Source organism: Triticum urartu, chromosome 5A, assembly GCF_056163025.1.
Source record: "Triticum urartu cultivar PI428250 chromosome 5A, HENAU_Tu73, whole genome shotgun sequence".
Lineage (NCBI taxonomy): Eukaryota > Viridiplantae > Streptophyta > Magnoliopsida > Poales > Poaceae > Triticum > Triticum urartu.
This window is the reverse complement of record NC_141877.1, coordinates 134,386,088-134,412,574: the sequence shown is the minus strand read 5'-3', so window position 1 is coordinate 134,412,574 and position 26,487 is coordinate 134,386,088. Positions and strand designations below refer to the sequence as shown.

The following is a 26,487-nucleotide window of genomic DNA, read 5'->3' as shown; positions in this document are numbered from 1 at the left end:
TCTCGCTGACAGAGTTGTACACCGAGGTGCTTCCATAAGCAGTGAATTATTACTGCTTAGCTCATATAGATCACAAGAAACGTTAACCCAACAAATGTAAAGGAAAATATGATTATCAGATTAAATAGAACAATGGAAAGGAAAATGTGTTTAAACACATATTTCAGGGGTATATCCTTCCCACGGTCAAGTAGGGTATGATATCCATGACAGGTTATAAGGTAGAAAACCTTTTAGGTAAGGGGAGAGAAACTTCATGACATTACCCATACAACGGTGTTTGGATAACTGAGGAAGAAACATTAGCATTGGGATTCAAATGTTCTTGTTGAAAATCAGAGTACCACAGACATGCTTCGAGATAGCATTGACATGGTCATCAAGTAAGGGTCAGAATTTGGATGCACAAAGGATCCATCAGGAACAACTTATAGAATAAGCCTTACGATTTCCTCATGGAAGAATGGACAACCTTGCTGAAAAGGAAACTATAACAATAGTCCTCCAATCAGGTGTGCTAGGCATGACCTTACCTTACCGGGTCATATAAGACCAACGCTATATCTCTTGGATATATGTCCCAACCATCATATCTGACCAAGATTCAGATCTGATTGGTGTTAGGATAACTCAGATTCAGGATGCCTAAGAAGAAAGGTGCAACACAAATTGTCGAGATGACATTGTAAGGTTCTCAGGGAAATGAACTATGGAAACGAGTTACAAGGCAAGAGTTCATCATTAAAACAGGGAGAGGGTGAGGAGATGGCTGATGGACTCGGTGACAATCCATCGAGATTCTCAAAAGATGGATCTCCCCAATTATGTGAATAAGGAGATAACATTTGTTAATTCAAAATGGTATAATGATGTATGCTCGAGGAAAACATACACAATTTAAACATTGGTTTAAAGCAACAAGGTTGCTGGAAGTTTTGAATTCACACATCATAGTTCATTTGTCGGTATTCCGGTTAGGAACAACACGAGGACCCAGAGGAATGGTGATGGTGATAAGCATTACTCGTATCAAGAATTCTCAGGAGGTGGTGAAATTCTCACGACATTCTTGCCATAAAAGGTGGTAATATCCAAGGTAAAGAAGAACAATGTTGGGTATCAAGGAATCTCAAGGTATAACACAAAACATGAACAAGTTTGTGTTGAACAAAAGGCAATAAGTGGTCGATGATAACACAAATCATCGAGGGCAAGGATGGTATTTCTCATCATGAATTCGATTGGTATCCTGGAAGGAGTTAAAATTATGATGATGATCACAACAAATTTTGTCGAGAGGCTCCATGAGGATGCAATCGCTTGGCGATGACATCAAGCCAAGGGGAATGGTGAAGCAAAAGGTTATTATAACCATAGATAAGATGCCATCTCAGAATTCAGAGTTGTCTCTCAAGACAAACAATATGATGGTGAAAGTTCGATGTAAGCTTAGAGCACTGTCGGGATTGTGTCTCGAGGATGAAGGACATAGGTAGAATGGTCAAGCAGTCAGCCTGACGATGATGATGTGGTCAATCAGCTGGGAATGACACGATCGAGTACAAACCCATATGCATTGAAGATTACTACGAGTTGTTGAATCGCAGTGCGGACTCGATTCAGTTATCGATGTCTTTGAGTGTTAAATTACTCAGAGCTCATGAAAAATTGGAATCAATGAGAATGTAGCACTTGATGAAGAACTCATAAGAGGTTATGCAGTTCCGTGATAATCTTGAGATACTAGGGGGTAATACTCGACGACAGATCATAGTAGTGGTTGGACTAGGGTAATGCTCTGCAGAAGACAAGTGCTTAACTTTGCCCGTGAAATGGGGTCAAATAAGAACATATGGCCGAAACCACGATTGCAAAAGGCGGGATCCCAGATATAAGAACTTATACCAAGGGAAATATTAATTTAAGAGAAGCTTTAATGATAAGATCTACATCGTGTCCATGGGCATGAACACAAAGTTCAAGGTCGACTCCCATTCTTCAATGCATAACCTTTCATTCACTGCTCTAGATAAAAATGATTTCAGTGTCAAAACCTACTTGGTGAATTACCAGAGGAGTATGACCCATGAAAACTTTCGGGTTCACACAGATTAAGAAAGGCATAGGTTCAACCCGTCAGGGTATCGTGGAAACATATACCACAAGCTTCAATCGTAAATACCACCAGCTCGAAAACAGAGCATGGTTGATAAAACAGAGGATGCAATTTACCAAAGGCATTATGTATCGGAGAAAGAACTCACAAGGTGATTAATTATGAAGGACACCGTCGGATAATAATCCAACAGTGGATATGGCGATCCACAATGGAGCTGATGTGAGTATCAATACCCAATCAGAGGAAGAAAGAATGCAAATGCATCGATTTATAGAACATTTGAATAATTCAACATCTAAATAGCATAGTAATTATGATTTTCAATTCAAGGGATTAGGAGCAAAAGCTCTGATCAAGGATGGATAAGTCAACTAGACTTAGGGGTAAGATCGATGGCAATCTGATTGGCCAAGAACCAGCTCATGTTCGAAAGACGTCTGAGCCGGAAGGTAATTTATAATGATCAACTGATGATTGCGTGCATTCACACACATATAGAATCAACGGACTTAAAATGATAGTGACAAAGGATGCCAATAGGATTACTAGACTTATTGGATTAACCAAAATGTAAGCAAGCAAGAATTTCAAGAGCAATAGGCTCCTGAGGATTTTTGGAAGATCGAAAGGTATTTCAAAGTCCTTTGCGGAACACATGAACAACTGGGAATGAGCGGATACTCGATAAGTGCGAGGATTTATCCGTAGAGGTATTCATGTGGGTAATGAATTGCAAGGCAGTAGGCACAAAGTATTCTCGGAGCAATAGAGAGAATTTTCGAGGTATCTTGTAATAACAAGATCAATGGGATTGAAAGGACAAGTGTATGTAGTTATCCATAATAATATAACAGTGGTGGGGAATTTGCAAAGGCGATGGGCACAAGTGTCTCAAGAGAACAACGGAGATTATCTTTGGAATCTTCTGGTGAAGCAGTCGATCATCTGTAATGAAGGGGCTCTCCGGCAGGAAGTCGTAACGAGAACCTAGAGTTAGATTTTAGTAAAATCATTTAACCCGAATAGAAGAGAGATCAGAGTCCCAGAGTATAGGTCGAGGAATAAAAGATCCTAATACCACCCAATGGCGACGTGGGCCCATGGGCCGCACAGTCATGTTAGTAAAGCAGTTTTCATCGACTAGACTCGACTTCGGCCAAGGAGTGTGGAAGGGGGATTCCTACAGGCAGTCGGTTCTGATACCAACTTGTGACGCCCCCGATTTGACCGTACAATAATCATGCACGCAAATGTGTACGATCAAGATCAAGGACTCACGGGTAGATATCACAACACAACTCTACAAATAAAATAAGTCATACAAGCATCATATTACAAGCCAGGGGCCTCGAGGGCTCGAATACAAGAGCTCGATCATAGACGAGTCAGCGGAAGCAACAAAATCTGAGTACGGACATAAGTTAAACAAGTATGCCTTAAGAAGGCTAGCACAAACTGGGATACAGATCGAAAGAGGCGGAGGCCTCCTGCCTGGGATCCTCCTAACTACTCCTGGTCGTCGTCAGCGGGCATCACGTAGTAGTAGGCACCTCCGGTGTAGTAGGAGTCGTCGTCGACGGTGGCGTCTGGCTCCTGGGCTCCAACATCTGGTTGCGACAACCAGGTAGAAGGGATAGAGGGAAAAGAAGGAGAAAGCAACCGTGAGTACTCATCCAAAGTACTCGCAAGCAAGGAGCTACACTACATATGCATGGGTAAATGTGTAAAGGGCCATATCGGTGGACTGAACTGCAGAAAGCCAGAATAAGAGGGGGGATAGCTAATCCTGTCGAAGACTACGCTTCTGGCCACCTCCATCTTGCAGCATGTAGAAGAGAGTAGGCCGAAGTCCTCCAAGTAGCATCGCATAGCATAACCCTAACCGATGATCCTCCCCTCGTCGCCCTGTGAGAGAGAGATCACCGGTTGTATCTGGCACTTGGAAGGGTGTGTTTTATTAAGTATCCGGTTCTAGTTGTCATAAGGTCAAGGTACAACTCCAAGTCGTCCTGTTACCGAAGATCACGGCTATTCGAATAGATTAACTTCCCTGCAGGGGTGCACCACATACCCCAACACGCTTGATCCCATTTGGCCGGACACACTTTCGTGGGTCATGCCCGGCCGTGGAAGATCAACACGTCGCAGCCCCACCTAGGCACAACAAAGAGGTCAGCACGCCGGTCTAAACCTAAGCGCACAGGGGTCTGGGCCCATCGCCCATAGCACACCTGCACGTTGCAAACGCGGCCGGAAGCAGATCTAGCCCCCTTAATACAAGCGCGAGCTTACGATCCAATGCGGCGCGCGCCACTCAGTCGCTGACGTCACGAAGGCTTCGGCTGATACCACGACGCCGGGATACCCATAACTACTCCCGCGTAGATGGTTAGTGCGTATAGACCAAATGGCCAGACTCGGATCAAATACCCAGATCTCGTTAAGCGTGTTAAGTGTCCGCGAACGCCGACCAGGGCCAGGTCACCTCTCTCCTAGGTGGTCTCAACCTACCCTGTCGCTCCGCCACAAGGTAACAGTCGGGGGCCGTCGGGAACCCAGGCCCACCTCTACCGGGATGGAGCCACCTGCCCCTTCAGCCCCCATCTCCGAACAGTATCATAAGTAAGGTAACTGTGTAAAGTATATAGTATATGCCCGTGATCACCTCCCGAAGTGATCACGGCCCAGTAGTATAGCATGGCAGACGGACAAGAGTGTAGGGCCACTGATGGAACACTAGCATCCTATACTAAGCAGTAGGATAGCAGGTAATGGTAACAACAGTAGTAGCAAGGACAGGCTATGCATCAGGATAGGAATAACGGAAAGCAGTAACATGCTACACTACTCTAATGCAAGCAGTATAGAGAAGAGTAGGCGATATCTGGTGATCAAAGGGGGGGCTTGCCTGGTTGCTCTGGCAAGAGAGAGGGGTCGTCAACTCCGTAGTCGTACTGGGTAGCAGCGGCGTCGGTCTCGGTGTCTAGAGAGAGAAGAGGGGGAAGAAACAATAAATGTAATGCAAACAGATGCATAATGATGCATGACATGACAAAACGTGATGCTAGGTGTGCCCTAACGCGGTACGAGGGGGTACCGGTGAAGGGGGAAAACATCCGGAAAAGTATTCCCGGTGTTTCGCGTTCTCGGACAGATGAAACGGAGGGGGAAAGTTGCGTGTTCGCTATGCTAGGGATGCGTGGCGGATAAACGGGCTGCGTATTCAAATTCGTCTCGACATTCTGAGCAACTTTCATGTTGAAAATATTTTAATCCGAGTTACGGATTAAAAGATATGATTTTCTAAAGATTTTATTAATTTCTGGAATTTAATTAATTATTTAAATTAACTCGAAAAACAGCTTAATGACATCAGCATGATGTCATGCTGACATCAGCAGTCAACAGAGTTGACTTGGTCAACCTGACCAGTGGGTCCAGTGGGACCCACCTGTCATACACTGTTTATGTTAATTAGGGTTTAATTAACCTAACTAATTGATTAGATTAATTAACAGGATTAATTAACTTAATTAATTAATTAATTAATTATTTTAATTATTTATTATTATTTTTATTTTTATTCATCATTTTTTTTGTTCTGGGGCGGGGCCCGTTGTCATAGGCCCAGGGGGCCTTGCGGGTGCTGGGTTAGCGCTAACGGGCGCGGTTGCTGGGGCGAAGCCCCGTGAGCATGCGGGCTCCCGTAAGGGAAGGGCCGGCCAGCTCCGGCGAGCGGCGAGGCCGGGCCGACCACGCGATAGGGGGAAGAGGCCACGGGCGCGGCCATGGCCAGCCAGGCGCGAGGGGGGGCAAGCGGGCGCGGCCTGGGCGTCACGGGGAGGCCGGAGATGGCGATGCGGGGCGAGGGGGCGAGGCCAGGCGAGCGGTGGCCGGCGCGGGCGGGTGCAAGAGAGAGCGCGGGGTCGCGGCGGAGGTTCGTGGGCAGCAGCGGACGAGGGTAGCAGCCGGTCAATAGGGGAGGCGAGGCGAGGCCGTGCACGGGGCGACCGCAAGGCGAAGCGGACGGCGCAGGCAGCGGCGGCTGGCCGGGGCGCACGTGGGCAGGAGCAGGCGCGGCCAGCAGCAGTAGGGACGGGCGGCGCAGTGGCTGGCTGCAGCGGGCGGCGCCAGGCGCGTGCGCGAGGGGAGAAGGCGGCGGCCTCTGAGCAGCAGCAGGCGCGGGAAGGGGAAGAGGAGGAGATGGCGAGGCCTCACCACAGGGTCGTGGGGTCTAGGCAGTGGAGGGCGAGGAGGACGGGGACGTCATTCCGGCGGGGAGGTAGGCCGTCGTGGTGGCTTTGGGCGGCGGCGGGGTCCGTTGACGACGTCGGGAGAGGACGGCGAGGCGACGGCGGGGACGGGGCGCAGGGTCGACAACGACGGGCGTCGGGGCGGCCGTCTCCTCCCAATCCAATCGGGAGAGATGGGGGGAGGGAGATATTTCTGCGGGGGGGGGGGAGTGGGGGTGTGTCGGTGAGTACTGAGGAGTGGGGGAGGTTATGGGGTGAGAGTGGGCTGGCCTGGCGGCCTGGTGGGTTGAGGCCCAACGGGGTGGGGTTTGCTTTTCATTTTTTTTGTTAGTTTTGTTTCCTGTTTTTTCTTTTCCTTTTTCTTTATTTTCTTTTCTGTTTTAATTTCTTTTAGTTTTTTTTTATAAAATATAAATACAACTCCTAAACTAATGTTATAACTTATTCTACTGCCCTAAAAAGTTTGACACCTAAATAAAATAGTTTGCATTATTGTAATTTTTAAAAGGCATTTAATCAATTGTCATAGCTGCTGTTTTAATTACTTTAGAGCCTTTAAACATTTTATAAAACTAGTGATTTCTCCACTAGTATTATCCATGATTTATTTGACACATTTTGGACATTTTAAATTTTAATGTTTGAAAACCTTTATTGTTTGCCTGATTTTGAATTTGAATTTGAATCGGCTTCGAACTAACTCGAGTTCATTAATAGTAACCGAGGTGACGTGGCACCATTAGCAGAGGTTTACTGTAGCTTGATTATCCGGGCGTCACAGTCCCGCCCGCCTCGCCCGCCCCCGCCCCCGCCCACCCAACCGTGGCCGACGTGGTGGCGGCAACCCACGTCGGGGCCAAGCGGCGACGGGCGGGCCTCGCACCTCCTCCTACTGCCTCCCCGGCTCCCGCCCCGGCCACCGTCACCGCCCCGGCGCCCGCCCTCGCCGCTTCCCCGGCTCCCGCCCCGACCACCAAGAAGAGCCGGCCGAAGGCGGCCTCTCATGGGCCGCGAGGGGCGGCCTCCAAGGTCACCGGCTCGTCCCCGGACGTGAACAAGCCGCGGAAGAAGCCCACGGCCCCGCCCGCCGCCGTCGCTGAACCTCCTCCCGCCCCGCACGAGGTGTTCGAGGAAATGGCAACCCCATCCTCGTTCATGGACCTCCTCCAAAACGCGGAGATGGACCTCGGAGCTCCGCCTCTAGACCCCTTTAGGGTTGGTGACGACTTGGAGGAAAAGGAGGAAGATGAGGAGGATGAAGGGGATGGCGAGGAGGAGGTGGCCGAGATAGGGGAGGAGGCATTCACTGCCGCTTCCCGCCCACACGCGCGGTCGACAAACTACACCGAGGCGGAAGATATCCTCTTGGTTCGTGCTTGGGCAGCTGTGGGAATGGATGCAACCATCGGCACCGATCAAACCGATAAACGGTATTGGCAAAGGATCGAGGACACCTATTGTAGGATCAAGCCGAAGAATAGTGGGTTCATCTCTCGCACTTACCGGTCGCTTCAAGGCCGGTGGGAGTTGACCAAGCCCGATTGTGCTCGTTGGAGTGCAGCCATGGACCAAGTGAGGGATGCACCACCTAGTGGAACCGTGGAGAGTGACTATGTGAGTGCACTATGCTATTGGTGGGTTCTTATGTGATTTATGTGTGGTTGATAGGAGACAATTGCCGGCATGAGGTACAAGGAGATGGCCGCTTCCAAAGGCAAGCCATTCCCATTTAAGCATGCTTGGACAATTCTTCAAACCTTTGACAAGTGGAAGTTGAGGGATCAAGAGACCGCACCCAAGAAGTCGGCAATGCTTAGGATGGATGATAGTGAAGACGAGGAGGAGAGGAACTTGGGCAAGCCCGAGGGAACCAAGAAGGGCAAGCTAAGGGTGAAGATGGAAGAAGAGGTGTCAAGCCTAAGGGAGAAGATGGACCACATGATGAAGGTAAGAGAGGAATTGACAATGAAGACATTGGAGACGAAGCTTCTTATCACCGAGAAGAAGAAAGAGGTCAAGCTTGCACAAATTGAAGCAAAGCGTGAAGAAGCAAAGCGCAAGGCCGAGTTGGAGGAGAGGATGATCAAGTTCAAAGAGGCAAAGGTATGGAAAGAACTCATGATGGAAGAGAAAGAGCACATGATGATGTCCAAAAAGGACATGGATCAAGACCAATTGCAATGGTGGAAGGACTACAAGGACGACATCGCGGAGAGGAAGAGGATGTTCCGTGTTGCGTCCTCTACTTTTCGAGGTGACACTCCGATGAGTAATTGTGGTGATGGCGGTGTGTACGACTCCACCGGTGCCCATGGAGATGCTTGATGGAGTCCGCATGTGGTCCAGGAGATGGCGCCGAGGTGCAACTTTTTGGTGATGATGCCGATGAGAGAAGGAAGATGATAATTTTGTGATATAAACTATTAAACTATGCATCAATGATTGTCATTTGATAGTTTGTTTGGAAGTTGATTGTGTTCTTGTTGTCATAAATTGTGATATGTCAAATGATAGATTTAAAGGTTAGGATCGAGGCAAAGACTAGAACCTTCAAATCCAATCCTTAAATCAGTTTAAGGATTGAGTTTGAGGGTTTTAATATTTGCCTCTGTTTTTCAATCTTTAAAAGTGTCAAAAAGTGACATTTTTCAACTCTTAAAACTGCTTTAAGGATTTAAGGGTTTGAGGGTTAAAGTTCGCCCACCGCGATGGCCTCTCCGCCCCGTTAAGCCACTTGCTCGCTTCGCACCCGACCCGACCCGTTTGAGCGCCTGCCGCCTTGTCGTCTCCACCAAACTCAACTCCCCCACCACTCCCCCTCCCGTCCGCATCTCGCCACTCCCCCGCCTCGTCCCTGTCTCCGGCGACCTCTCCGGCGGCGGAACGCTCGCCGCATGGAGCAGTAGGCCCAGCGCCGAAGCTATCTCCTTGCCCCTGCGCCGTCTGCGGCCATGGCCAACTATCTGGCGCAGTTCCAGACCATCAAGTCCTCCTCGGACCGCATCGTCATCGCCGGTATGCCACCTCCTCTCTTCACCCTACTCCTAACCCCTCGGATCCCATACCTACCATGAACCGCGCTCTCCCGTGCGCTGCCGCGACTCGCAGCATAGCGCGATCTGCGCAGCCGGCCCGCGTGATCTCGGGGCCACGCGGGAGGGTTGCGCCCGATCGGGCGGCAATTGGAGATGAAATGGTGATATTTCTAGATAATATAGCTGAAATGGTGGTTACGGGCTTGCTGTGACATCTTGTTGAGTGATATTCATGGTGGTGTGAGGGCTGGAGGGTTGTGTTTTGTTTCCTGCTGGTCGCATCTCAATTAGTGACAAGTAAGGTTCGCTGTGCTTAAGCTAATGGGGAATGAGTGTTGTCTCCAATTTCCAATGTGGCCAAACAATCTGCATGAAAACCACATAATGCACCAGCATATTGGCACAAACCTGGTTCATATGTAATTTATCTCAAACTGTTCGCACCTGTGTATTGTTGGACAGGCAGATGCCCATTGGTATAGTCCGGAGGCATACAATGAAAGTTGACTAACACAACTAAGGGTGCGTTTGTTTACAAAGTATTTTTGCAGTTTTCAGGAAATACTGTGGTTTCTGAAAAAAACTTTGGTATTACATACTTTGAGGTGTTTGGATGAAACAAAAACAGAAGTTTCATAAACTGCAGTATGCCAAAAACTGTGTTTTTTTGCAGTATCTAAAAAAGTGGTCTAGACTCCTTTTTTCTAAACAGAAGTGAGAGAAGTTATTGAAGAGAGCGCACTTGACGTCCCTGTCTACGTTGAGATAAGATCAGATGCATGCGATCACTCTTTCCGTTATCTTGTTAGCGAATCTTATTCTATCTCCTAATTAATAGGCGAGTCGGTTAAGATTACCTTCTGTTAATTGGTGTCCCAAGCACTTCTTCTGGTGATTGCAAGTTGCAATGCTGCCGGGCGGCATATACATTTGAGATGGTACCGGTGGATGGGAATACAGCACTAATTATTTGTAGTTATCTTGCACACTTTTATCGACTCGTTGGTTGCCGATTACTTCGGAGCGAGTACCACATGTCTCAAGCAAAGATTGATCATGGAGTAGATTGATTCATCGGTACGCAGTAGGTTGGCTAGCTTGCCGATTGATTACAAGCTGTGCACATACACGCACGAAGAGTTTTGCCCCTGCTGGGTTGCACTCATACAGTAGGTGACGTGCACATAGAAGTGATAAGTCAATCTGCTACAGAGATGCGGATGTGCTGACCTTCTGCATGGCGGCTGTTAGCAGACGCTAATTAGTCTGGTCATGTAGCTCCTTTAGTTAGCTGAGTTAGTTTCATCTGTCATCCTGTCTTATAATCCGGTCAAAACTGTAGTATAAGAACACCACCCAAACACCTGGTAGTTTTAGTAAAACTGAGAAAAACCATGGTTTAAAGAAACTGTAGTATTCTTTGCCCACACATCGAAATACTGTGGTTTTCAATTACCACGGTTTTCTAAAAACTTTGTTGCCAAACTAGCCTAGCTTCTCGCCGCACATGCTGACAAAATGCGAGATCAAATTTGTGTATTTGTTGTATAAATTCCTTCTCATACAGCAAATGATCTTTTGTGACAGTTGAGGATGTGAGTGACTTGTGGCTCAACGTCAAAGATAGTTTTGAGCAACGCTTGCCAGTCAAGAAAGCATGTCTCAATAACAAGGCGAGGAACCCTGTTCTTGTGGAAAACCTACCAGCTGAGTTTATACAGACAACTGATTCAAGGCTGCGTAGTCGATTTCCGCAAGAACAATACTTGTTTTGGTTTCGCGAACCATATGCTACTGTTGTTCTTGTTACTTGCGAGGTACTTCTCTCCACATTTTTAAATATCATGCTGCATGCTGCTCTTCCTGATTCTAGCTTTAGATAACATCACTTGTCAAATGGACCATGACTTTTTGCCATTCTTCATATATATGAAATGTACAGGATCTTGATGAGTTCAAGACCATTCTTAAGCCTCGCCTCAAATTAATTGTGCAAAATGATGAGAGAGAATGGTTCATTGTATTTGTGTCGAAGGCCCGTCCTAGCAATGATCAAGCAACTAAGATGGCAAAGAAAGTATACGCTAGGCTTGAGGCCGATTTCAACACTAAAAAGAGAGAAAGGTATTTCTTTTGCCACGTCTCCATAGTGGAGTTGGCAACACTCGTATCTGTGTGCTGAATATTTGTATGTATTTGTTGTTTGACTGCAACATGCCGTCACCTGTCATCTTGCATTGAATTTTTTATGAGGATGCCTCCATTTATGAATTCTCAAGGAACTCCTTTTGGGGTTCTCGGTTCAGATGTTACTGCAAATAATACTTAATTACATGCAAATTTAAAATGCCCACCTATGATATAGGTGCTGCAAATTTGATCTTCATGTACCTGATGATGAATTCTGGGACGATTTTGACTCGAAAATGGTGGACTGCATAAGAAACACATTGGATAAAAGGGTTCAGTTCTATGAAGAAGAAAACCGCAGGTTAAGTGAGCAGCGATTCACACCAATATGGAACTTCTGCAACTTTTTTATTCTGAAGGTTAGCAATGGAACCATTTCTAGTGCTTATCAATTGTTGTTACTTATTTCATTCTCAGTGGCACTGTGTTCCTTTATGTTTGTGTGGCTTTCTTGAGCTTACACTCTTATTTGTTCAGGAAAGCTTGGCATTTATGTTTGAGGTGACTAACCTTCATGAAGATTCACTCCGTGAATATGATGAGCTTGAACTATGCTATTCAGAATCAGGTTTTTCTTCAACTTTGATCTGGGGCAGTTATGTTGCATTGAGTTTTGAGCTTCATCTCTAATTAAACTTGCATCATCAAAGGATTTTCTTTCTAATATATCAGGGTTCAGTGTAAGGTGATCAAGACTCAAAAGTCATGCGTTTTTTCATGAACTCAGAGTAACTCCATACATCTATTCATAAGGTGTATGCGATTGCTTTGTAGTTTGTAGGGGTAGGACAACGTTAGCCAAGGCTAATGGTTGTGGTTAGCCACTGCTGGTGGCAATACAGAAAAAAATAGCGCAAGGGAGTTATAGGGGTACCGAAGAGAATTTGGGGAAGATGGATTTTTATCATTGCTTGAGAATAAAATGTGCAATGCTAACTGACCTATATAGCATTGCAGAAGTTCGAGAACTAGGCAGACATCCTGGCAAGAAAAGTTAGGCCAGAGTCCAGGGGAGAGATTAGGAGCGAATCCAGTTTAGAAGAGTCCAAACAGTCCTTCCCAAACACGAGTTGTATTTTTCGAGTTGTAGTCTGTCATGGTAGAATCTGCCTGCAGTGCAGCAGTGCTCTCCCTTTTGCAGGTCTGATTCCGGTTGTGTCCAGCCAGTTGGTTCTTATGCGCCAGTGTCATCTTGTTGCTTTCTCCGATAATGTTGACCCCAATATGAATCTGGAACAGTCCTCATTTCCATACGCTAACAATAACTTGTGCTGACAGAAGTGTGACACAGGTTCCTCATTTATGGTACATGTAGTATGGACCGTAGATTAGAAGTAGTTTGCCTTGAGGTTTCTGAATTTGTATTACTATATAGAGACATGGAACTGAGCTTCTTATAGATGACCAGTGATGATCAGTTAGTTAGACATTGCTTATTAGGACACCGAGGAATAACGAGCCAATGTATGGATGAGCATATGACCAGTGGCTCCGTAAGCCAATGCATGAAGCCTAAACAGCCCCTCTTAACTCCTCCTAGGTATGCGTAAATTATCTAATATGCAAAGTAAAATGAAACAGAGTAGCATGAAGACCAAATATGATTATAAATGATTGACATTATTTCCAACCATAAACTTATAGATCTGTTTGTGGAAGCTTGCTTGTTCTTTCTGGAGGTGACTGTGAGTAACTATTTATTTGTCGACTCTTTGGCACGCTTTTCTTTGCTTCAAATACTATAATGGTGATGTCATCAACTAATTCCTTGTCTTCTATGTTAAGAAAAGAAAGAGTGCTACGTTTTGACATAAAGCTTACCCATGCCGCCAGACTTTTTTGGAATATTAAGTTTCCTGTATATGTATTTTATAAGATAGTTTGCTCATTAGTGTCCATATCATTATGTTTGCATGGATGCAGTAAATCTCCCAGGGAAACCTCGAGAATTTGGAGGACTGGATACTGGTGATGATCAGGCTGCGCTGCTAAATCCAGGGTTCAAAGCGTTGACCCAGATTGTTCAGGATGACGTGTTCAGGGAATTTGAGTTTAGGCAATACATATTTGCTTGCCAGGCTAAGGTATGTGCATAATGGATTATTCGTTTGTTGAAATAGTTTGTGCAATATTGTACAACTGCTTAGTATTTTATGTAAGTATGGAAGTACCTCGATTTATTGCTTTATTTTGTAGCAACTAGAGTTACACAATGTTTACGATTAGGAGAGGAGCATGAAACAATAATAATTACTTGTAATTTAGCACAAGCAGTCAAGCATGAAAGGACTGACACTTATTTAATTAATTAGGAGAGGGGCATGCTCTTGTTGTGCTCAAATGGATCCTGTCATATAGAACTACAACCCCTGGCGTTTTAATTTATGCTAAATTTGTTTCTCATACAATTCATTATTAATGGTTCTACGACAACTTACAATTAAATAGTATATTTATCATTTATTTGATTTCACCTTTTCAGTTATTATTTAAACTGTCTCGACCAGTTGAGGTTGCTGCAAGAGGATATGCTTTTGTTGTCAGCTTTTCCAAGACGCTAGCCTTGCATGAGGTATGTAACCATGGCTTCACTATTTTTCTCCTCGCCAAGAATTAAATATGTTCTAGGAAGACTATCACCCTTTGCAAAATACTACTTTTTTAGTAATCCTGAATGTGTTTTCCCTTTTCCTTCAGAATGCACTACCCTTTTGTTTCCGCGAAGTATGGGTGATAACTGCTTGTTTGGGTTTAATTAAATCCACAAGTACACAATATGATGGTGGAGTTGTTGCTATTGATTCAGAGAAGGAGTTCTATCGTCTTCAGGGTGACTTTTATTCTCTCTGTCGTGCTAAGGCAAGTTTTAATAATCATCTGTCTGCAGTTTGTAATGGTTTGAAGTTCAAATGGACACCAGAGAATGCAGTTCTTGTTTGGTGTTTTGTTGGTTTATTAGCTTCTTGCTGCAATCAGATTAAATGTGCCATCAACTCCTTTTTGCTTATCTTTTGGACTATATTTGCCTAATTCGCTGAAAAACATGCAAAACTCTTTGCTTACATATTACTCTTGATGGATATGGCAGTTTATGAGGCTTGCTTATTTGATTGGTTATGGGGTTGGAATAGAAAAAAGTCCAGTCAACAGGTATAAGATCAATGTCACTATTTTATATTCCGAATTCACCCTTCCATCCAGTTTTGCGTTCGAACTAACATGTTTAACGTACCTGCAGTGCCTCATTAAGCATGCTATCTTGGCCAAAGCCAGCTACCTGGCCTTCGATTCCACCTGATTCATCAGCAGAAGTAATGGCAAAGGAGAAGGCAAGCATTTTTCAGCTTTGTATCATGCCTTCTTATTAGGTTTCATCTGCATTTTTTTGGTTCTTTTGCATCAAAAGTCTATTTCGCTCTTATGTGGTCTAATTGGGCCATACCCATGCGAAGTGACAACATCAACATGTTAGAAATCAGTCACTAAATCTAGTCGCCCCTTCCTCTAATATTGCATGCTCAAAAGGCAAATCTTTCTGTACGAAATGGCATGAAATGAAGCATGGGATATGGAAATAGAAAATGCTATTCCATGCATCCATGTTAGGGATCAATACCATTTTCAGTTTTTTGTTCCTGTGAACATGCAATTTTTCATACACGGAAACTTCAGGTTCATCACTAGTATAATTATGCATTTGGGTGTAGAATAATAGTAAAAGAAACTGGAGATGCCAAATCCTGGAGTCGGAATATGGGAATTCTTTTAAGGCTCTCCCTCAGTCTTGGACAAAGGAAAATGCTTCTAGTGTTTAGCTGCTTATATTGCATATTTCATGCAAACTCTGGCTTAAAGTTGTGAAATATTCTCCTTATGCAGACAATTCTTCAAGCAAAAGCAAGAGAAAAGCTCTTTGACATTCAGAGGAAACCACTGCCATTGGAACCTTCTTCTCTTCTACGTGAAGCTAATAGGCGTAGAGCTTTTCTTTCAGTTGGAAATTTGTCTGAATTATATGATCCAGTTGATGGGTACGGGCAGCCATTTCTCCCATTTATGATGCATTTATATCTGGAGTGGGGAATTCAGCATAAACTGTTGGGTTGTCTTATTCATATATGTGTATATTTTTGTCTGGACAGTTCAGGTTTAGGTCCACATTCAAAACTTTCTCCCAACAAATCTTCTTCCAACTTGATGACAAGAACTATGTCTGGGCCAGCAACCTCTGAGACTTCTCTACCAGTTGATCGGCCCATGAGGTTGTCAGAAATTCATGTTGCTGCTGAGCATGCATTGAAACAGACGATATCTGATCCTGATTTTATGACGTCACTTTCATCACCAGAAGAATTTGAGGTGTTATATTTATTCAGCCACAGCTCGTCATGATAGATTCTTTTCTTACTATCCTGTTATATATATTTTGGAATACTTTAATTGTACTTTGCCATTCTGCTCATTTCCCCCCTTAATCTATTTTAAAATTAGTTTGTTGAACTAATTAATTTTGGAGACACTAATTGAATATCATGTTATTTATATAAATTTTCCCCAAAACTGCAACAGTGTTTGTTTCTGTGTTAACAGAGTAGATATATGGAGCTTACTAAAGGCGCAGCTGACAATTATCACCGCTCTTGGTGGAAAAGACATGGAGTTGTGCTTGATGGAGAGATTGCAGCTATATTTTTTAAGCATGGGAATTATGACCTGGCTGCAAAATCCTATGAGAAAGTGTGTGCTCTCTATTCTGCAGAAGGCTGGGAAGAACTGTTGGCAGATGTTCTTCCTGATCTTGCAGAATGCCAGAAGATTCTTAATGATGAAGCTGGTTATCTGGCTTCCTGTGTGAAGTTACTTTCTCTTGAGAGTAGCTTGTTTTCATCTAAAGAGCGGCAGGCTTTCCAGTCAGAGGTTGTTCGGCTTGCTCACAGTGAAATGAGGCATCCTGTACCCCTTGATGTTTCATCATTAATTACATTCGCTGGAAATCCTGCTCCGCCACTAGAATTATGTGATGGTGATCCTGGTACACTATCTGTAGCAGTCTGGAGTGGCTTCCCAGATGACATAACACTTGAGTCTCTCAGTTTAAGATTGTCAGCTTTCTCTAGTGCAGATGAAGGTCTTAAGGTACAGTTAATTTGCTGTTACATTATCAATTACTTTCTGTTTTTTCCTTGTGGGATGTAGACTTCTTGTTTAGTCTGATACACTAGTATGTTTCCAATTCAAATCCAGTTTCATCATTGTAGGACAACTTTCAGAAGTAATTGCACATATGTATTTTGCAGTCACCTAATCAATGAATGATGCCATGTCGTGCAGGCAATAAGGAGTACAGATGCACGTATTCTTGTACCAGGTAGAAATATTATCACCTTCGACATTCCTCCTCAAAAGCCAGGTTCCTATGTGTTGGGCGCTCTCACTGGACAGATTGGCAAGCTGTCATTCAGATCACATGGATTTTCTCAAGATGGTCCAGTGGACACTGATGAATTCATGAGCTTTGAGAAGCCAACAAGACCTGTTTTGAAGGTAATGCATTAAAATTAGCTGGAGTATTATGACAAATCAGCCCTGGTGAATCATGTCAACTTGCCATAAGTCAGCCAGCATTATTTTCAAAATTATAAATAGGCACACTTAAAATAACAGGATAAACCTTTCTTATATTTAGTGTGTGCGCGTTCTATCGGGTCTGTCTCACTTTTTGTGTGTGCGTTCACTCTAGGTGAGAAAACCGAGGGCTTTGGTTGATATTACTCCTGCTGTATCATCTGCGTTGCTTATGAATGAACTCCAGTGGATCGGGTTGATTGTCAAGCCTATAGACTATTCTTTGAAAGGTGGCATACTGCATATAGATGCCGGTGCTGAACTAAAAATTGAGGAGTCTCAGATGATTGAGATAGAAAGTTACAGAAGCGATGGGGAGCATTCTAGTCCTATTGATGCTTCCAAGGCATTATCAAGGCCCACTGATACTGGAAGGGTTGAGAAGGTTCCTATAGAAAATGGGAAGATAAAGGTTGAGAAGGTTCCTATTGAAAATGGGAAGATAAAACTGCCAGATTGGGCTAGTGACGTGACAACGCTTGTTTGGTTCCCTGTTCGTGCTATCGACGATACAATTCCAAAGGGAACATCCCCAGGTTCGTATGAAACAGATAACATCAGGTATAGTAGTGTGTTTCAGGCAGTCAGTTGACATTTTTGTTGTCTTTATTTGTTCAGCATCCCCTCAGAAACATAGCATAGTAGATGGGATGAGAATGATTGCTCTCAAGCTTGAATTTGGAGCTTTCCATAATCAAATATTTGAAAGGTACCCTCAAGTATTTGTGCTCTCACTTCGTTATTTAGATATGCCAAGTAAAGAAATACCATTGTGATTGCTTTCCAGGACCATTGCCGTACATTTCACTAATCCATTCCATGTGAGCACACGTGTTGTTGACAAGTGCAATGATGGAACTCTACTTCTGCAGGTACAGTTCTCATGTTTGCACAATTGTTAGCTGATACATTGTCAAAAAAAAGCACATAAAATATGCTCCTCATCTTGTATTAGGTGTCAGCAACAATGCTGGCAGCTCTAATAACATATTTGAACAAATGCATGTATCAATTGGTATTAATTTCTCTTGGATTATTGGATCCCAATTTATGTTTTATTTCGTGTCCAGGTAATATTGCATTCTGAAGTGAAGGCTACTCTGCATGTAAAGGATGTATCATTGGACCTACAAGCTGGATTTGAGCACCTAGGCAAGGGAGATGGACGTCCTTCTTCGAGTTTGTTCCCTCTGGTTATTGCTCCTTCTTCCAAAGCTGGAATCTTGTTTGTGATACGTTTAAGTGGCACAAAAGGTATGTCTTCTCTAGGAAGTCCACTTCTCATCTTAAGCTGACTTGCAATGGATGATTGCTCACGTCCTGTTACTCCTTGCTACGACTATGAGTCGTATACTTCATCATGGCAAAGCTAACCACGAAAACTATAGTTTGGTGGCCACAATGAACATCTAAAAATGTCCAACGTAAACTCCATTTTCCAACTTAAACTTGAATCACCCATTTGAACTTTCACATTTTCAGACCTAGATGAGCTGGAACAGGCTGACAGCATGTTGCATATTAAATACGGGATATCCGGTGACCGAGCAACCGGAGCACACTCTCCAGTTCCTGTTAAACCTGATGATTCTGAAGAGCTTCTATTCAAGATTTCACTCAAACTGAAGCGCCCTGTTCTAGATCCATGCCTGGCAGTTGGATTCCTTCCGTTTTCTACCGATTGCCTGAGGGTTGGTCAATTAGTCAACATGAAATGGCGGGTTGAAAGGCTGAAGGACCTGGAGGAAGCATCTCTGTCTGACGTAAGTCTGCAGAACATTCCTTTCTTGCGTCCCAGTAGGCATCACTTTTATGTATGCAGATGCCACTGGAAACTTTCTTCCTAACCGCTTGAATTCTATTTCGCAGGATGAAATACTTTATCAGGTGGACGCTAATCCACAGAACTGGATGGTTGCTGGGAGGAAAAGCGGTCACATTTCATTCTCAGAAGCACAAGGTCAGGATCTAGACACATCTGCGGTTCAGTCCATCTTTATTTAGCACCAATTCACAATTATCGTGTGCACCAATATAACAGTAGGCATCCATTTCACCCACAGGATCAAGGATCGAGATCGCCGTGACATGTGTCCCGCTGGTGTCGGGGTACGTACACCCGCCACAGCTAGGCCTGCCCGACGTAGGCGATGCGAATATCAGCTGCAATCCAGCAGGCCCCCACCTGGTGTGCGTGCTTCCTCCCACTCTCAGCACCTCCTACTGCATACCGGCTTGATTCATGAGCCATCTCCGTGCCATTACGTTAGCTACTTATAGAGGCCACCATTTGAGATTCAAGGTGTTCTGTTTTTGCCTGGAGGCTATTCTTTTCTTTCTACAGGTTTACGTGCACGGTGTATATTGATTGACTGGGTGCGAATCCGAATTCTCGTGATGAGCTGGGGGTTTAACACTCAACATTTGCATTGCCCTGAGTAATGAGTTGGGGGTAAACCCTAAGCATTTGCGTTTGCGCTGTCTCCCTTTGAGAATGCTAGCGTTACAGCTGCTTGCTTTGTTCTTAGTCACTGCTACAGACGTTTCGAGGAAAGTCGAATGAAGCAAGTGCAAGGAGCTCTCGTTTCAGCAAGCAGAAGAAGCTCCTTCGTTAAGCTTTTGATGTAAGTTTTGTGGCTGACAACTTGTTTCAGCAATCAGAAAAAGTTTGCTCGCCAATCCCAAAGTGGGCGCTTCCTCCAGTTCTTTTTTTCTATATTGCGCTTCCTCTTGTTCTTGCAACAACAATCGTTTTTTTTGAAACGGAGGCAAAAGATTTGCCTCATATATTAAATAAGGAAGAGAGAGAGTTTGTTACCACACACACCCAAATTACGGCATGACAATTATTCTCGCAATAAAAATGACCCTAGTTTCTTTGCCCCCGCTTTGATCTTGCCTCGTCTTCAATGATGCTGAGCAAGATTTGCGGAAGTGCGCTCTTTTGCCTGAACACTAATACTAGTAATCGATGCCTTTGCTTTTCTGTCGGTGATGCCCATGCCTTTGCTTTTCTGTCGGTGATGCCCATGGTGCATGTGCTCGCCCACCAGGCATGAACGGAGTCAAACAACAACAATCGTTGTAAGGAATGGACACCAATTTGTTTTGCGCGAAAGAACCCCTCAATCTATTAAATTTCAGCAGTACTCCCGTGTGAAAAATGGACATTACAGAAAGGTCTCCAGCTCAACGGCACCACCTGCACAACACCCCCAGGAGCCTCGCAACAACGAGCCTCGCTGCAGAGCCTCGCAACACCCCCAGAAAGGTCTTCACTGCACCAGTGCCTTCCCCGGCTTCTGCACCACCCAGCAGGACGATTTCCACGCCGTAAACTTGCACCCGTGCTTCGGACCTGCGTGGTAACATTTTAAAACCTTGTCATTCTCCTTAACGACCTTTCAAAAAGGAAAATATCCTATCTACAAAGCCAGGGCGCATGAGTTTTTGTGTTATGCACGTTTCCCTGGTTCCAAGCATGACCATTGAGGCTTGAGCTTTCTTCATTGACCTTTGCGCTCGGGCTTAGCCCAAATGATCGTCTGAATGTTGAGGCCTAGCGCCTGCAAGACCAATGTCAAAAATTATCAAGGCGCAATTAGCACCTACTGCCAAGCATGGCCATCTTAAGACATCTCCCAAACCACCCACAACTGTTCATCAGGTCCACGAAGCGGTTTGGGCATTTGTTTTCGCATAACCCAGACACAAAGGCCAGCCACGCATAACAAGGTCACCATCAACAAAAAATTGGAGATGTCATTTCAATATTTCATCCATTTGTAATGTTTGCATGAAATTCATTATTGTGTTCAATTTGCTTATTTCGAAATGTAACATGGTTGGATCATGGCCAGCTTCCTTGCACATTTCCCTCAGGCTGATGAAGTAAAGGCTTCCTTGGATCACAGGATTTGCAAAACAAAGGAATAGGAAAAATGAAGGATTTGATTGCATGACACAGCCAATTCTATGGATTTTTTTTCAGAGGTCGGTCCTCATGCGTAAATTCCCGTAGAATCAGCACCTTGGCGACAAATATTATACTCCAATTATTTTCACACTGTGAGTAGTCAAGATTTTAGAACATTTTGTTAGTAAAATTAATTGTTTAGTGATAAATTATTTACAGAGAGGGGCATATTTTGCCTGGGTTTAATGTTGATTGCTCAGAGGTGATATCGCTCTACATACAGAGTAAACTGCTAACAAGCCATTAACATTTATGAAGCAAATTTGATAAAAACTCAATTCATACAGCCCTTCCTCAGTTCAGGTCTCCAAATCACTTCATCACCGGACAAAACTAACTTTGATTGCTCACACAAAGTAAAGTAACCACAGAATGAACCGAATTACAGATCAAGCAGCAATTTGATAACACTGATTCGCATGAACTGTCAAGCAAGCTTTATTCCACCATGAGTTGGATCCAGATGAGACAGCTGGGAGACAGAGGTTGTTGGCCGTGGCCTAAAATCGAGAAGGGAGGGATGACAGGCGCAGAGGGAGATGTGAGCGGCGGCGGACAGGACAGAAATCACAGAATTTAGAGAGCCTATATTCTAGATTTCTATCACATCCAGCACCGCCACCGAGGTCCCTCCTCGATTTCATTTCACCCACCAGCCAACCACCGCCCACCTCCAAGCTGTATGCAGGGGCATCTCCTCGACACAAGCGGCTGGAAGAGCAATTGGGGTATTGCAGGCGAGCGGGCGACGAGGAGGTCGGCAAAGGAAGGGAAAACAGGAGCGCACATATAAGAAACAAAAACAGGATCGGGCGACGCGGATGTTAAAAATGTGCCAGAAGACAATTGCTCAAACAGCTGTTTAATGTTGGCTGGAGTTACGGTTACTCTACAGGGTACCAAACTGTTAACAAGCCATTCATTCAGAGAAGCAAATTTTATAAAAACTCAAAATCTTTCAGCGTTTCAGTTTCGATCTCCAAATCGCTTCCACACCTGCTATGACAGCGCATCAGAAAAACGGAAGTATTTAGTTTGATCATCACCTGACAAAACTGACATGATTGCTCAAACAACCAGCCAACCACCTCCCACCTCCGAGCCGCATGCAGGGGCAACACGAATCTCATGAAACAAAAACATGCAAATTTGTGTTGAGATGTACCAGAAGACAGGTAACACGACACAGTTTGATTTTGCGTCGTGCTGTTTAATGCTGGCCGGTGTTTCCGTCCGTCTATGCTTCCCTCTACGGGATGACCAGACTGATATCAACAGGCCATCCTTCCAGGTGTGAAGCAACAAACACAAAACAGTTTTTCAAACGCAAAATGCAAGCGGAAAAATTTGAAATGCACCGATATAATAAGCTTTTCCTCAGTTCAGGTCTCCAAATTGCTTCCACACCGCGCCATGAGATAGCGCATCAGAAGAACGAAAGTATTTAGTTTCATCATCATCGGACAGCTTTAGGCATTAGATCTAGCACAAGATAAAACAAAAACAGAATCTCGAAAAGAGATGGTCCCTCAGAAACATTTGCATAGATGTATCAACAGATTGGTATTTTTCAGACAAGGCTGAAACTTAAATTTTGTCCAGTCATCGGGAGGGCGAAAAGTAGTCCAAAACTTCTCAAGCAAATAGCAAAAACGAGAACCCCAGACGAGCAACAATGTCGGGTTGCTTCTTGGCTCAGATCCCTCTGGGTGATAATATGGATCTCATCAATGTATGAATCAGGCCACTACTTTAACATCACAGGTCATCACCGGGATCCGCGAACAACCAACCCCGATCCATGGGAAGGAAAAGAAAACAAAATACGTACAGAAAAATCAAACGGCAACCAGATGCAGTCTCCTCAGTTCAGGTCTCCAGTTCTTCCACATTGTGAATTTCAGAAGAACGAAAGTATTATTTGGGTCATCATCGGAGAACGAGCAGGGCGAGAGAAAATAAAAGCAAATCGAAGCGAAGCTCGTGCCGAATCGAGAAGGAGAGGCGGAGATGCATAGGAGGGAAAGATGGGGGGAAGAGAGATAGTGGGTCTGGCGGCTGGGTTTGCTGGGTGGTTAGGAAGGAGGATTTCTTTTGTATTTATAGGCTCCCGGTTAGGGTTGGGCAGGTTGCCTGCGCCTCCTACGTAATCTGCACCGTCCGATCTCGATCTCGGCGGGGCCGGTGTTTCCCGTTGCAAAACCTGGGCACACCGTCTCGTCCTCCACCGTGCCTCTGAGCTGCCGTCAGATGCTAATGGGACATTTCCATCCCCTATTTTTCGCTGGGCCTCATCTTTACCCTTATTTCATTTGGTGCCTTTATAAAAAATATCTCTCCGTGCCGTTTTCATTCAGTCAAAGATGTTTGACCGTCAGATGGACGTTTTCTCGACATAGTTGCCCTCCTGTGCATGTGCCACTAACATGTGGGACCTAACTTTTCAGTAAAAAAAAATAATAACTCTCTCTCACTCACAAGTGGACCCTAACTAAAAAAACTCTCTCACACACAATCTCTCTCTTTCTCTCTCTGACTACTGGGTCCACCGGGATTAAACTTAATCCTAAATAGACTCTATTATAGATGGCAAATTAAACAAGGGGGTCCCACGTCTCATAGAGTAAGGATTTAGTTAATTGGTTAATTATAACCCTAAAGTAAACACGCCACGTCGACTCACTGGCGGGAACCAAAATCGACGGCGGAGGTGCATCGTTTGCTCGCTGCAGGGCACAAAATTGCACGTATGCTGGTGGTGGTTTTGGTAGCAGCGGTCACCCATAGAAGGGTCGGCGACAAGGTTTGGCGGCGACCATGGCATGGGTTTGACAGGCACGATGCTACATGGTGAACCAAGGCGAGCTAAGGGCGAGTTTGCTTCCTGGCGATGTTAGGAGCACACTGACCTGCTCAGATGCGACAAGTTCGAGCTCTAGCAATGGTGGCGATGAGTCATGGCAACGACGACTATCTAAGCTTGCGGGGACTGTTCCTACGGCTCAAAATCGAGCATGGGGAGATTGGAAATGAGCATAAGCTCATGCTGATGCGTCAGAACAGGTTAGCGAGCCCGGAGAGGGCTTGACGGCTACAAATCAAACGAGGCGACAACCATCAGTTACGAGGAAAAATGAGCACGGATGGCAGCAATTTCGGGCAGCTCGGCTTGAATCCGCGGGCAGGGAGGGCTAAAGCATCGCGAACCGGTGCACGCCTCCATCATTTTACGTTTTAGAGTGTTGGTCATGTATTAATTGTAGTTAATTAGTTCCGCTAAAAATGGTTAATCTCTTTTCTTAGTTGAAAACAAAATAGTTAATCAGTTTAGGCATGTGATACATCTAATGGCTGGGTTGGGGAGTTGGTTTTGGTAATTTTGTGGCCCATGTCAGTCCATCCGCGGCGTCAGAAGGAGGCACAACAACCGTGTCATGCTTAGAGGCACGGTAGAGGAGTCGATTCCCTCGTCTTTGGCCATGCCGAATAGATGATGATCTCGGAAAATTTAGCAAAACGGATTGGAGAGGTCCATGAAGTTCTGATTAAGTTGCCAAGTGGATATGTTGGGGAGTTCATCTGAGTAAGAGTGAAGTTTTGTAAGGGCATATTTATCCCTAAGTGTTTTGATGATTGATGACAACGCATTTGCGGACTAATCGTGTGCCTTGAGTATTCCAGACACTTCATTGCTAGGCACAAGACGGTTGGGTGCCCCTCGAAGACTGATGAAAACGGCGTCTTCTATACGTTTCTTTTTGGTGGATTTGAGTCGTAGGAAAGCCGTACTATTAAGAGGGGGCCCGTGTTGGAAAGGTTCGGGTGGAATCATCATGTACACGCCTCCTTCTTATCCCCTCCTTTTTCCTTGGAGCTTCCTCCGTTTTCTTGCCTCCCTTGTCTGGCTGATGTGGTTGGTCGTGGTAGTACTGCTCCAGGAAAGCGGTGGTACCGTAAGCATCCGCGGTAGTACCGCGCGGTGGCGCGGTAGTACCGCTCCCCTGGAGCCGCACTACCGCTGCCCACCAGGCTAGTGCCGCCCCTTCGCGGTAGTAGGGGCGGATGTAATTTTTTACATCCGCACCTACGGCGGTAGTACCGTTTTCGCCGCGCGGTAGTACCGCGCTATGCAGTCAGGCAGTAGTACCGCCCCTCGGCGGTACTATTGTGACGGGTTTTTGCTAGTTCCGTTTCTTTGTGGAATTAGGCACGGAAGTTTCCTTTCCCCTGGCTGGGGTTTTTTGCCTTGCGGTAGTACCGCGCTTGCGGAAGTACCGCCCCTAGTTCTCGCGCGTCTGTTTATCTTTACTATCGCTGGGGTTGCAGCAGTACCATGGGTCGGTACGATAATACCGCATAGTCGTGCGGTAGTACCGCTTGGTTGCAAGCAGTAGTACCGCGCGGCCTTGCGGTAATACCGCGCGGCCTTGCAGTATCATACTTGATATGCTGTCTTGTGGTAGCTTTGTCCAACCGTAGTACCGCCGCGGTTTCGCGGGCTTTTCTCAGATTTGAACTTGTTCAGATCTGACGCGGTGCGGTACTACCGTGTCTGATGTGCGGTACTACCGCCTGTCAGGTGCGGTACTACCGTGCTAGCTTGTGCGGTACTACCGTTTACTACCGTGCTAGCTTGTGCGGTACTACCGTTCAGCAGACGCGGTACTACCGCGCTAGCTGAGGCGCTAAGGTCGTACTACTGCTCCTAGACCCGGTACTACCGTGACCTTGCACGGTATTACCGCGTCTAAGAGCAGTACTACTATCTTAGCTTCGCAGCACTTGGCAGTACTACCGTAGGGATCAAATCTCTCTCTAGGCATTTATCATGTGTGCTTTCTGCTTGTTTCTCTTGCTTTGTTGTGGTCTTTGCATTAATCCCTCTTGGTTGTTGTGGGTGTTTTGCGTTTTTGTGTCTCAGGTGGTGGCTCTCGCCGTTCCAATCCCAGTCGTGACACTGGCTCCAAGCGTCTGCGCAACCCCCAAGATGAAGCCCCCGAGGGCTCCAATGCCCCCAAGCGCAATGTCAAGACCACTGCCAGCAAGCAAAAGGAACCTGCTAAGGGCATGGATGAGATTTCTGTCTCTGAGTATGTCGAACGCTGGAGGATCAATCCCTATGTGACTCCTCGAGCTGTGCTCAGAGGCACCGAGATGTTCTAGAACAAGCAACAGGTTCTCATCTATCTGGATGTGATCAAGAGCAAGCAGAATACCTTCGTGGATGTCAAGTGGATAGACATGCATCACATGCGGAAGGACAAGTTTCGTGACTATTTTGGAGAGGCT

The 26,487-nt window shown here is 45.3% G+C and overlaps 2 protein-coding genes, 1 long non-coding RNA gene, 2 other non-coding genes and 2 pseudogenes across 5 annotated transcripts; 2 read left to right on the top strand and 5 right to left on the bottom strand.

Moving 5' to 3' along the window:
* Positions 1-7,506: 7,506 nt before the first annotated feature.
* LOC147970591 (uncharacterized) lies at positions 7,507-8,697 on the top strand. The gene is made up of 2 exons (XM_087522677.1): positions 7,507-7,986; positions 8,041-8,697. The coding sequence occupies exons 1-2, from the start codon at positions 7,507-7,509 to the stop codon at positions 8,695-8,697; spliced, it is 1,137 nt and encodes a 378-aa protein (XP_087378803.1).
* Positions 8,698-9,131: 434 nt separating this feature from the next.
* Positions 9,132-19,696, top strand: CLUB (TRAPP II complex TRAPPC10/CLUB). The gene is made up of 21 exons (XM_048672773.2): positions 9,132-9,387; positions 10,995-11,224; positions 11,350-11,531; positions 11,773-11,956; positions 12,075-12,165; positions 13,521-13,681; positions 14,080-14,169; positions 14,295-14,456; positions 14,686-14,747; positions 14,836-14,926; positions 15,477-15,628; positions 15,740-15,956; positions 16,188-16,733; positions 16,929-17,141; positions 17,338-17,758; positions 17,841-17,931; positions 18,010-18,094; positions 18,293-18,476; positions 18,705-18,985; positions 19,092-19,182; positions 19,286-19,696. Exons 1-21 carry the CDS (start codon positions 9,324-9,326, stop codon positions 19,459-19,461), a joined length of 3,774 nt encoding a protein of 1,257 aa, XP_048528730.1. The 5' UTR covers positions 9,132-9,323; the 3' UTR covers positions 19,462-19,696.
* A 1,727-nt stretch (positions 19,697-21,423) lies between these two features.
* On the bottom strand, positions 21,424-23,600 carry LOC125508168 (uncharacterized). Its single transcript, XR_007283234.2, has 2 exons — positions 22,245-23,600; positions 21,424-21,909 (listed from the first exon to the last, which is right to left on the bottom strand). It is a non-coding gene; the product is annotated as an uncharacterized LOC125508168 (long non-coding RNA).
* LOC125511772 (small nucleolar RNA Z159/U59) lies at positions 22,159-22,249 on the bottom strand (annotated as a pseudogene).
* Positions 22,356-22,501, bottom strand: LOC125511895 (small nucleolar RNA snoR137). Its single transcript, XR_007285166.1, has one exon. It is a non-coding gene; the product is annotated as a small nucleolar RNA snoR137 (small nucleolar RNA).
* Positions 22,570-22,665, bottom strand: LOC125511765 (small nucleolar RNA Z159/U59; annotated as a pseudogene).
* On the bottom strand, positions 23,057-23,138 carry LOC125511764 (small nucleolar RNA Z159/U59). Its single transcript, XR_007285111.1, has one exon. It is a non-coding gene; the product is annotated as a small nucleolar RNA Z159/U59 (small nucleolar RNA).
* Positions 23,601-26,487: the final 2,887 nt, after the last annotated feature.

What these genes read in the sequence shown, in the direction of transcription:
- CLUB (XM_048672773.2), top strand. Translation starts at nt 9,324, where the DNA reads ATGGCCAACTATCTGGCGCAGTTCCAGACCATCAAGTCCTCCTCGGAC. An exon ending in TATTTGCTTGCCAGGCTAAG is followed by an intron (nt 13,682 to 14,079) that starts GTATGTGCATAA and finishes TCACCTTTTCAG; the next exon opens with TTATTATTTAAACTGTCTCG. An exon ending in ATGGAACTCTACTTCTGCAG is followed by an intron (nt 18,095 to 18,292) that starts GTACAGTTCTCA and finishes TTTCGTGTCCAG; the next exon opens with GTAATATTGCATTCTGAAGT.
- LOC147970591 (XM_087522677.1), top strand. Translation starts at nt 7,507, where the DNA reads ATGGCAACCCCATCCTCGTTCATGGACCTCCTCCAAAACGCGGAGATG. An exon ending in GAACCGTGGAGAGTGACTAT is followed by an intron (nt 7,987 to 8,040) that starts GTGAGTGCACTA and finishes TGTGGTTGATAG; the next exon opens with GAGACAATTGCCGGCATGAG.